Genomic DNA, 11,998 nt, shown 5'->3' on the forward strand with positions numbered 1-11,998 from the left:
CTTCCCAAATCACTACACCGTGCCACAGGCCCACCAACAGCTACAAGCAGAACTTGGAAAACAAACACAGAACGGTATTTTTTAAGCTTTACTTGTTACGGAAACAATCGGATGTTTTACACATTGTAATTTCTGTACCAAATTAAACAGACAAGGCGCTTGTCAAAGACCGCGACTTCTCGAGACACCTCCACCGGGTGACAAACTCAGTCGTTGCTTTCAGCTGAGGACAACTGAGACGTAAAGGGTGGCCAACTCGCACCAGAGGAAAACGCATCTAGGATCGATATCCTCAACACCCGTGAAACAAATGTATCACAGTAAAATTCTCGTTATAAAGTCACACAAATCTCTGTGTTAACCAGGAAGAGTTTATATGAAAAAGCCAAAGTTATCCACGGTTGATTCCCGATACAAAACAGCAGGTAGAAACCTAAGGTAGAAATCTGAAGTTAGAGAAATCCTTTGGCAGCGAGTTCAGTTACAATCAGGCCTTAAAAATAAATATGATAATGTCTAGAAGTATGAAGAGAAAAAACCAGATCCTATTAACACCAAACCCCGCTAAATACACTATTTTAATAATAATTAAATTATTTTACACTATCTACAGTATCACAGAGTTAGGAATAGAAGAGATGACAGGATGACAAAACCTGCTTTTATAAAATCTCAGGCTTTAACGGGATGCGTATATTTGTAGCTGTGTAGAAAACCTCAGACGAATGAGTATATACATTATTTATATTTAATAATTAACTGAACATAATCAAGCCACATCTGCCTAGCTATCTCAGTTTAAGATACTCAGTACTTCTGCTGGAGCGAAGTTTTGAATCCAATCAAAACCCCTACCTTCATCCCAATTAATTAACAAACATGGGGCATCCTTAAAAATGGCAGCAAGGCTCAGTCTGACTACACACCAACAGGGAACAAAGCAAACCCTTAACAAAACAATCTCCAAACAATACGAATTTTGAGCAGCAGCACTGAAATTAATTCTTTTTCTTAACGCAAGGAACGAGTTATCAAAACTCTTCAGTATTGCAGCGGGGGTTATTTGCGCTAAGCTACTTCAAGGGGAAGGATAAAGAGAAATTCAAGTCAAGACAAAAGCTCCCTTCCAATTGCACAGATTTAAATAAAAAGTGATTTAAAGAGCAGGTACTGAATACCTCATTGCATAAGCATGAGGCTGCAAATGAATAAGGTCATGATACCAAGTAATTAAATAAAATGTAAAGGAAATGGAGGTGGCGCCGAGGGAAGGGTGGTTTTTATTACTCACCAACAGTCCACAGCCCGAGAGCTCCCATTTGGTAGCCAAATGAGCTACCAAAAGCACTGGCTACCAAAACTAAACCATGGTTTATACACCAAAACCACTGCTTTAGATAGCTGGGAGTTTCATGCATTTAACCAAGGTGTTTCTATCAGTGATTTGTTTCTATTATTTTCCCAATAGAAAGATTATTAATCACCATAAAATGGTGAAAATAAGTATAAATATGACTATGCTGCAGTGAGTAGAAGGAGAATGAAGTGATTTTTTTCAGAGGTTGATAAAAATAAAATAAAAGAAAGAAACCCCACATTCCTGGAAGATAACCCAGCACCTCTGCTCCTCTTGTACAAACCCCCCATTAAGAAAGTGCATCAGAGAAGAAACTCTTGGATTTCTTTTCTCAGCCACCAAATGCACTGAGATCCCCGTCTGCCATCTCCAAAACACAACCGCTCCTTGAATTAACCAAGGAGCACAAAACCCACTCATAAAGCAACGTATTCTGCCTGCAGACAATTAAATACACCTTTTCCAAAGGGTTTACGAGCTTCTCCAGCTGTAATTGGGCTTTATTTAGACACGGGCATGGTGGCAGAGAAAGGCAATCCAAGAGGCAAAACCCCTGGTCCCACAAAGGCGGTTCCTGCTCCGCTCCCCGCTGGCAAGGGAGCAAGGCAGATCCTCACAGTCTTCAGCTCCAAACCTCCTCCAGCTCCTCCTTTACCACAAGGAGCGACAACGCTCCTGCGCTCCTAAACACAGCCAAAAAAGGGAAAGAAGCAGCGATTCTGTACAAGTTTCCTGGCTCAGCACCTTGTATCCGCAGGGTGCCCACACAGGGAAGCTCGCGCTCGCAGCACCACCTCTGCCAACAGACGCAAGCCAGCTCCGGCAAAACCCCACCTGTTTCCTTCAGGAGAAACATGGAGGTCTGTGTCGTTCCCTCAAACCTCACAGGCAGCGCTATAAAACCCTCATTTCTCCTATTTCTGTAGGTACATGGTCCTCGCTGTCACGACATCAAAGCATTTTCTCGTCCAGCTCTCATCTGCTGAACTCATGCGGTTGTTCCCATGACGTAGCGCACGTCGTATTGCAAAGCTCGAGGCGCTCTCTACATCTCTAAAGCCACTGGGACACAGCAAGACACCAGAGGAGGCAACAGATAACAATGATTAAGCACCCTCAAGTGTTCAGAAACACGCTTTAAAAAATTATTTTTGGACAATCCTTTAAGATTCACACGTGGTGTTTCTTGCAAGCACCGGGCTCAAAGTAATCTGGAGTTATTTTAAACCATTTTAAAGCTAATCTAGTTCAAGTTACATGTATGCAAATGCTTAACGATCAGATCTGATGTCTATTGTCTGCTTGGCATCACCCTAACGCAGGAAGTTGGGTTATTTAAAAGGAAAATGTATTTAGCTATCCGTGACAGGTATTCATAAAAATCATTAGGTCAGGCAACCTTTACTGATGGATTAATCAGAAGCTGGTTTGGTTTTAAAGGAGAGGCTGCTGATGGTAATTTGTCTGCTGCTGGAGAACGGAATGAGCAGGAACTGCCACGGGGTAAGCCGGTCCTTGCGGCAAACTCGAGGTGTTGTTCTGGTAAGCGGCCATATCCACCGCCATCCCCATCTGCTGCTGCGGGTACGCGGCCGTGCCGGCGGCCGAGGGAAGGCCCGGGCTCTGGGTCACGAACGTTTGGTTTAACACAGGATCCGGTCCTGGGCTGGAACAAAACAAAACCGAGCTCATTCTGACAAGTTCAAGCCTCTTTATCCCACAAGTAGATTGGCAAAGAGGGCTATCACTTAGTCCAAAAGCAATCTGCGTATGTTCAAAATGATCAAAAGCTGTCCTAGGTGGCACTGCAAATAAATACCCCAGGAACACAGGCTCTAAATAAAGGAGTGAAATTACCATTTAGCAGTTTGCTGAAGCAGTACCTTAAATAGGCAGCTTGCGCTGGCGGGGCTGCTCCAGAGGAATTGATGCTTTGAGGCAGGGACCTCAGCTGCCCCATCTGATCCGGCCCCAGGCCGTAACCTGGGGAGATGGTGACCTGGTGGACACCCTGCATCAGGTAGTTTCCGCTCGGCGGCTGGACAGGATACGACTGGAAATAATAAAAAGAAAAGGATTCCTTTTAGAATGTGGCACAGAATACCACTACGATGAACAAATACGTTAGGGTTCGAAGGCTGGAGGAACATCCGTTACATTTTCCAGCAAGGTTTAGAACCAAAATACGTAACTTTTCGTAACGCATTTTAAATCAGCATCCTCTAATCCATCAGAAAGTCCCTTTTTCAGAAAGGCACTGCTAACAAGGTCAGTGCTTAATATCCGAAAGAAGAACCTTTTGTATCACGTACGAGACCCCTGCAGCTCCCAGAAACCTCCTCTCTTTCTTTCTTTTTCTTTCTTTCTTTCTTTCTTTCTTTCTTTTCTTTCTTTCTTTCTTCCTTTCTTTCTTTCTTTCTTTCTTTCCATTTTGCCTTTTTCTTTAAAATGTTCAACCCTTACATATTGTGATGCACAGAGCTGAGTAGGAAGATGGGCACCATACGAGATCTGTTATTTAACACATTTTGGAAATGAAAACATCGGAATATTCTAAGACTGTGGCACAAAAGGAAAGCAAAACCTTTCGTTTCCTGTGTTTCTGGTTTAAGACAATGCAAGTCTTTACTCAAATTCAGCTAAAGCAGGGGCTATAACACGCTTAGTCCACAGAAGCCCACGCTGCTCACTGGTTTTGCTCAGCGTGGTTCGCATTACCTTGGATTTTTCACCGCTGGAAGCCTGCATCTTGGAAGAAACAGTAAACTCCAGTTGCCTTTTGGCTGAAATTCTATTTGGAGGTTAAAAAGTAATGAATTTTCCATCGCTACCAGCAGTTAAGGACATGGAATTACTTTTAACTGACATATTTTCAGATCTAGCAGTTGCTATGGCAACTATTCTTTTCCCACTGAACAATTAACATGAAAGTAAAATCCACTTCAAGGAAAAACGCTCATTCTATGCTTCCTCCAAAAAAGGATCTTTGAAAACCTCGCTTTCGCCTCCATTTCTGCTTTCTTCAAACACCGATACGGCACACCAGAGATACTGTAAAAGAGTTTGGAGCGACTACACCCCCTAACACAACGTGTTCAATTCTTCAGGAAAAAAAAAAAAGAGCTAAAACCAGCCTGGTGTTTCTATATTTAGAAAAAAGTACCCTGCACTCATGATTAATGCACTAATATTAAAGTTCATCACATCCCCGCTATTAGATAAAAGGTAACGTTTTACTTGAAGGCTGAGGACGTGACTCACAGCGAGAACATCCACCAGGCTGCTGGAACACACCATTCTCACTGTAAAAATCAATCAGGGAAGGGATCTTTTGGTATTTTCAGTACAGTATCTTTCTGTTCAGTAGAGCAACGTTAACAACGCTACCTTAGTGGAGGTAGCCGCAAATGGAAGTACTCTGTCCTAGTGCACAAATGCTGCTTTATTCTAGAGGCTATAAAAAGTCACCAGGCAATGTCAGATTGTTCGTAGGCCAGCAAGAAGCGTACGCTTCGTTTCTGCTGCCGTTTTTTTAAATAGAAAGCTATTTTGGGAAAGGCTCTATTTCCAGAGAGGGATACTGACCTGCACCGAGACACCAGAAGATGTGGGTGGGTACTGTGCGGGATGGTGCAGTTTCGAGTAGGCTGAGTACAGCGGCGTTTCATTCATCAGTTTGTTATAGAGCTCCAGAGCTTCCAGAACTTTCACGTTCAGTTCCGATAACTCCGAGTGTTTCCTGTTTTAAAACACATGTGTGTAACCCCTAAACTGCTCTACCATGGGGGTCAAAAAGAAGAGTGGTTCATCAAACAGTTTGAATACACAAGGAAAAAAGCTTTAAAAGGCAGCTGGTTCATTTTTATACCCATCTATACTGTAAGATCGCCGTGCTCTCTCTCATACCAATGGGACTGGAAGGAGAGTCCAAAATAAATTAACACAACTGCACATATTGAAGTAAACCACAGTAGATAAGGCAGGAGCTGTGTTACGGCTCACCTATCGATCTCTTCGAGCTTCTCATCGATCATTGGACCCATCTGTTGACAAATATCTGTGAAGACAACAGTGTCAAGGAGGTTCATGTCTTGCACAGTGAAAAGTTTAAATGCAGCCAAAAAAGACTTGATCCGAGTGCACTACAGCAGCACACGGAACTGGAGAGTGCAGTGGTTATCAGGTGTGGCCCGATCCCCCAGCCCAAACAGATGGGGAAAATACTTTGGTTATTCTGCTTTGTCATCTCCTCTTTCTTTCTGTCCCCTCAAACAGAAGATTAGTGATGAAAAACATGGAAAATCTTGTATTTCCCACTCCAGGAACACTGCTTTTTAAATGTGCACTCAATTGTTATTACACACCTTGAACTAATTGGCTCTTAAGTGAACTGGAGTTCCTCCCCTCTCCTAGCCAGTGGAGCAATTTTGACACACAAGTAATGGCTTATTTCAAGCAGAGCTGTGATGGGTGGATGGACGTGGCAAGGACCAGGTGCTGTACGCTAGCTGGAGGTTCTGTGAATTCCTCTGCGAAACACGGAGTTGGCTTGGCAACTATTACAAAATTTGGAGTTACGCGTAGAGCCCCACGCTCCCACTGTGAAATAAGCCGTTCTACAGCACGTTATTAATACAGACCACGGCGTCTCTACGCTTAAAATAAATGCAAAAGAATTACCAGCTCAATCCACAAAAGGCAATTGTGAGAAGAAATGCAAAAATTAGCTACGTTAGTGCTCAAAGTACCTTCTGAGTCCAGAAGATCTGGAGAATCAAGCTTTAAATCTGTAGGATCTATACTCTGAAGTACCTGCAGTGTTTTATCCATCTTCTCCTGAAAGGTGAAGAGAAGATTAAGAACAGCCATTTCTAAAGCATGGCAGAGAGTGTTTTAAATTTCAAATTTCGTTTACATAAAAAGAATTATTCACTAACATTCAGTAACAAAAGAATGATTCAACGGGTGCAAAATCTCAGCGATTTTTTATATGGAAAGTGACTGCATACCTCATCTATATAAACTGGCTCAGGTTCTGCTTTCTTAATTTCTTCTGTTGTATCCTCAGGAACAGAATTTCTATCCACAGTTGCTGAAAGAACAAACATTAGTTTCTTTTCTGCAGCTGTGTTCCTATGCTGACTTCAAATACACATTTTCTCCCTGCCATCCGATCTTTAAACGACAGAGAATTCTGGATAAATACTTTAAGCAGTGATGCACCTTGCTGCTGGAGAAGGGAAAAAGGGTTTGCCTAAAAACCCTTGTGCCAAGCTGCTTCCGTTGGGCTGTTGGCCTGAATATGAACCCAGCCCCAATCTTGAGGAAATAAGACAACCTTGAGTCATACCAGCATCTAAAAACACCTCCAACACACATACGGTTACTTTCAGCCAAGTGTTAAGGCTTATTTTGGTATCACGAGCATGAATAAAGCCAGCAGTGTGATTCTTACAAACCCCTGACACGGGCATGAATGTCATTCCACGCTGAGGCTGATACGTCTGGTAAGAGTCACTGACATTTTAAATGGCAAGCTACTGGTTTGTTTCTAATAGGTTACTGACAAAGAATTATGGTAAACTGAACTGGATTTCCATCACAGGAAAGGGTAACAACTTAAAATCAGAACACAGACATCGCTGAAGTGCATTACAGCAGTGGAATATGCTTGCCTGTTTGAAACCAGGGCAGGATTTCTCTCTCAGTTCTTTCCTTGGGCAGCTTTCAGGGAATTATTTTGCTGTATTTTGCTGGTTTTATCAGTAGTTCCACCATAAGCCCACGTTTCTAAAATAATCTGTCAGCTTTCAGCTGCTAACTTACCTGCCTCGGGTTCCACAGTTAAGTCAGAAGTCACAAAATTAGATGGAAACAGTCCCACTCCTCTATGATTTTCACCTTTCCACCAATTGGTGTCACTGGGGAAATAAAGATGTATTACAAAACTTATTAATGCCAGTGTCAGCAACGTATTTTGGGCTTTAGACAGAAACCCTGTGATATTTAATACACTGTTTCCCTGTGTATCTGATAACAAAGGCAAAGGAGAACATTGTAGAGATGAGCAGCAAAGGCAGAGACAGGAGCTGAGGCAGACAGGGGGGATGGAGAAGAGAAGGGATCGGGGCCAGTAAAATAACTCAGTAGCAATCACTCAACATTTAACACAACTCTAATTCTGTAGATTGGTGAGATGATAGCCCATTAGAGCTTCACCTAAGAGTTTACAAGGAGTACACAACTGGGGACTAACGTTAGAAATAGAACTGACCTGTCCCAGGCTATTGCAAGAGAACAGCGTTAGCAGGGAAGTTCTGCTTCTCAGCTATCACTGGGACAAAGGTGACAACAACAATAATTATCCTAAGCACTTTTTCTGCAGTTTTTTTTCTTAGCAAATGTGATGCTTGATAGCCAGAGATTGAACAATTGGTAGAAGTAGCTGGAATTTAGCCCTGTAATGTGTATGTATATTCTTATATGTTGTAACCAACTAACATTTATCTTAAAACTTACAAATTGGACCTAAACCACGGTGTGAAATACCCTAAGTAATACAGTGAGGTTCTCCTTTTGACTTGAGGTCAAAAACTATGGAAAGAAGAGTGGAAGACAAAGGGGTTTGAGGGAGGCCAGAGCGACAATACATTTCTGGGGGGGATGAAACATCTGAAAAAAATGTTATCCTAAGAAAACAACCGTTCTGGAGTAAAGGCACCTTCACTGGAGTGTACTGTACCTGTCATCCAAAACAAAGATGATTTCTCCGCTTTTAAAGGTGAGCTCATTGTCCTCAACGGCTTCAAAGTCGTACAGAGCTCGCACCTTCCTCGCGTTCTGAGCGCTTTGCTGAATTTCTGCAGGTGGGTACAGGGATTTCGTTTCCATTTGCTGCTGTTTCTGCTCTTGCAAGGACAATTCGATAGCTACAATTAGGGGAGAAAATAAAAAAGAAGCAAGTTTGTGTATTTTATCCCTATACAGAGGCAGTTTTCCTAGTAAAAGTAAATAGCAAATTACTTATTGTTATATTATAAACACAGGCTGTATAAGCTCTTCCAATATTTTTAGTTTAAAATCTTTGCTCCAAACTACATACAGCACATTAGTTCACAACCTGCCGTGCCCTTGCTTTCGTGCAGCAGAAAAAAGTACAATTTCCTATTTCTCTGCATTTTAACAAAACTTGCAGAGCACAAATTTAACCGAAGGCTGTGAAGAGCAATTTACCTTTAGCTATATCTTCATCTTCTTTGTTCTTACTGGATGAGGAACCATTCTTAGCAGCATTTGTGGGAGCCTGCAAACGCATGAACAACAGGAGAAGTTCAGGTTACAAAGGAAAAAGCAAGCTCTGTAATTATATACTTGAAAAAATGAGTAAGAAGTTGTTCCTGGTGAGCTGCCTTACTGCAGCCTTTCAGGACTGAATCAAGATGACCTTCTGGAAGAAACCATTACCACTCTTCAGACTCTTGGCCAGGTTTTAGTTTGTTTTCAGCAAGGAACAAAGTAAAATAAATAACCAGATCTCATTTAAAGAACTGATCTTATTTAAACAACTATTCTAGGCTCATTTACTAAAGTGAGACTACTCATGTGAACGATTGCTCTTCCCACCTTTGTCCTCACCTCTCCCTTCAGAAGGGAAGAGAAACTCTTCAGGAGTCCTACATCTGCAAAGACCCAAGTTATCGAGCAGCAGCTGGACTTGCTGAAAAGGGAAATACCTCTCTGTATCAGAGGGAAAAGCCACCCTCTGCCTCTGCTGGTGGGATAACGGGAGGGAAAAGCAAATGTCCATCAGTCTGGGAGCTGCCGACTTAAATAACACAAGTTGCCACAACAGCACAGTGCAATCATTCTTGAGAGCTGTGTCTGGGACTTCTCAAGGGTCCTAGAAAACAACTCTGTCCGATTGTCCCAAACAGCAATAAACCTCAGCTTGTTTGGAGTGAAGGGCACAAGGTAAAAACATCAAGATGTCAGCTCAGATGTACTGGTAGGAAAGGAAGCAGGACTGGTTGCCAGTACTCTACATCTCCCCTGTTTCTGCCATATGTTTTAACACATATCCTAGATTTAGAAGTGAAAACATCTTTGTGGAGGAAGGAAAAGCTTGTAAAAGTAAAAAAACCCTCTGTGTTTAATACAGAGAAAAACAAACTTCATGTAATGAAGACATAATAGAAGCTGCAGTTCTGATTTTTAGGATTGATCTTCACCTGACTCATAATTAACATGAAAATATTTAGAACCATCAGTCAGAAAGCATAGGGAAAAAAAACCACCTGTCATCGTATCTGCCAGCTAAAAGATGAGGTGTAACGCACCACCAGAAGTAAAACACAAAGGGTGAGGTTGGGGACTGGAGCACCCCCACTGCAGAGCCAATTCCTGACGTGGACACAAGAAATGAAGACTCAGAAAAGGACAGCACAGATCAGCTCCGAAAATGTCTCAGTTCCAGACACTGCCCTTTGTTTTGTGAGGCTCTGTGAATTAAAAACGAAGGGACGTGCTCCAAGTCAGCAGTCAGAACCATGAAACACCAAGTACAAAGTGTGGGCGTAGAATTGCTTCGGTTTAAGGTGGTGACAGCTCAATGAAGCTCTGAAAACCATCAAAAGAAAAGAAGGATCTGAAATGAAGCAACTCGTGAGGGCATCATGAAACAGCCTTCAGGCTGCTCTTACTGTTCTTAGGAGGGCATGGACATGAAAAAGCAGAATAAACACAAGTGAACCTCAGCAGAAGGAGGCACCCAAACCAGAACAAGGATCTTACTGCACTTTGATGGGAAGCACCAAAGACCTCAGCTTTTCATCTTGTTCAGTGTGTTTACCTGCGATCCAGCTGCAGGAAAGGTGACACCTTCTTCTTTTAAAGATTTAATCGTTGCAGATATTAAGCTACACTGTGGGTCTTTCTGAAACTCTTCTGACCACTCCACCATCAGAGTTTTTAGCTTTTCAGACACTTTTGGATGAGCCTAGAAGACAAAATTGCATAGAAAAGGATGCTCAAAATTACCTGAAACAGTTGTTTCCTCTCAATAAAGCTTTGCTACCAAAACCATATTACTATAAATAGCCTTAATTATTAAAATTTGTCTTGATTAAGAAAACTGGGAAAACAGAGCCCAGAGTATATGGTCTTTTATACCCTGATTCTGCTATTACGGAGAGCACGCTTAGCTTCTGGAGCATCATCCTTTCTGGGAAAGCTGGCACAGCTGTTTCCAACACCATTAACCCAATGCAGCAACAGCCTGCAGGGAGTTCAGATTTCCCTGATTCTACCAAAAAACCCATTATTTTCAATCAGGGCTCCTTCAACCCTTACAGCAACCCTCTGAGGCAAATTCTCTTGCACAGCCAAAGCTCAGATCTTGCAGGCGGCTCACTCACCTATGTCACTGTTATTTTAGTGGAGTTGATTTTAGGGGGTTAAGGAATGGTTAAGGAAAAAGACTGACAAAACTTTTTGACTTATCAAATGTTAGCCATGTTCCCACCTCAATAGTTCTGGAGAAATTCGGGCTATCTACCACACTCACCCCAACTTTTCTGCACCTCTGTGTTACCCATCCTTCATTATAATGGGGAGCTGAGCTCCTGATAAAGGAAAACACTTCCTTGCAGTGGGGGCAAACCAAGATCAAGTTCATGCTCTGGCTCCCACATTCTTCTACAGCCTCTTGTGTAAAAAAAAGCCTCTACAGCTTCTCTTCCTCACCCACAGGATTTGTGGCTACTCTAAATCCACACAGGACCACTGATTTCATTCAGCACTGCAGATTTTATGTGCTAACAGCCTCACCCAAAGTGATAATCCACACCAGAGTCATGGCTAAAGAACAAAGAATATATCAAGAATATAAAGAGTTTACCTCAGCCACACTAAACATCAGCTGCTCTTAATCCTGTAATCATGTAACAGCCTTTAAAATTTATTGGAGCAAGAAGAGCAACTGTTCAACATAGCAGCTGGTATATATGAAGGTCATGTCAGCACGACGAGGTAAAACATGGACCAAAGCACTTCAGACTCTTATGGTTTAGTTGACAGCTGATGAAATGACTGTGGTATGAACCCAAAGCATCCAAAGTAACCCCAGGATCTGCTGGTCAACAGGGTTTTGGGGCTGCTGGGCTCACCTGCGTCTGCCTGGGACTGCACAAACGCAACACACGGCCGAGATGTCCCCCTTGAGTGCAGTTCAGGTCCCGCTGTGAGCCCCTGCCTCACGTGTAAGCATAGCTGAGCAGTAAAAACGCTGACAGGTTTGGGCTCAAGCATGCATTTAATTGAGAGATGTAGCTCGATAGGCTCAGTGTGAGCACAAAGACATTCGTTACACTTGTCTGAACTAATTTGCTTTTGCAGAAAAGGCAGAAAGTACAGTTTTATCTGCCCTCTGAAGATTATTCCTCCAAGTAGGCCAGGGATGTGGGTAAAACATCAGTGTTTCCCAACAACAACACAAAATATGCTCCAGGAGAGCATTCTTTGGGGGATGAAAGGTTTGTTTTATGTCCACAAGTGCTGTCGGACCATGAAGGTCGATGTTCTATTTCCGCATGGACCATGGCTAATGAGAACAGAGGGGAGGACTTGAAGACCTATTTTTCCCTA

At 42.5% G+C, this 11,998-nt stretch overlaps 1 protein-coding gene across 1 annotated transcript in view; it reads right to left on the bottom strand.

Annotated features, from left to right (window-relative positions):
* Nucleotides 1-2,791: 2,791 nt before the first annotated feature.
* Nucleotides 2,792-11,998, bottom strand: part of STAM2 (signal transducing adaptor molecule (SH3 domain and ITAM motif) 2) — a 13,504-nt gene continuing 4,297 nt past the window's right edge. Inside the window, exons 4-13 of the mRNA XM_010181659.1 lie at nucleotides 10,206-10,352; nucleotides 8,591-8,660; nucleotides 8,100-8,286; nucleotides 7,184-7,278; nucleotides 6,367-6,449; nucleotides 6,106-6,193; nucleotides 5,360-5,414; nucleotides 4,943-5,096; nucleotides 3,241-3,410; nucleotides 2,792-3,023 (exon numbers count right to left, since the gene is read on the bottom strand). Coding sequence (XP_010179961.1) covers nucleotides 2,792-3,023; nucleotides 3,241-3,410; nucleotides 4,943-5,096; nucleotides 5,360-5,414; nucleotides 6,106-6,193; nucleotides 6,367-6,449; nucleotides 7,184-7,278; nucleotides 8,100-8,286; nucleotides 8,591-8,660; nucleotides 10,206-10,352 — 1,281 coding nt within the window. The remainder of the gene's footprint in view (nucleotides 3,024-3,240; nucleotides 3,411-4,942; nucleotides 5,097-5,359; nucleotides 5,415-6,105; nucleotides 6,194-6,366; nucleotides 6,450-7,183; nucleotides 7,279-8,099; nucleotides 8,287-8,590; nucleotides 8,661-10,205; nucleotides 10,353-11,998) is intronic.

Source organism: Mesitornis unicolor, unplaced genomic scaffold, assembly GCF_000695765.1.
Source record: "Mesitornis unicolor isolate BGI_N332 unplaced genomic scaffold, ASM69576v1 scaffold42173, whole genome shotgun sequence".
NCBI classification, from domain to species: Eukaryota; Metazoa; Chordata; class Aves; order Mesitornithiformes; family Mesitornithidae; genus Mesitornis; species Mesitornis unicolor.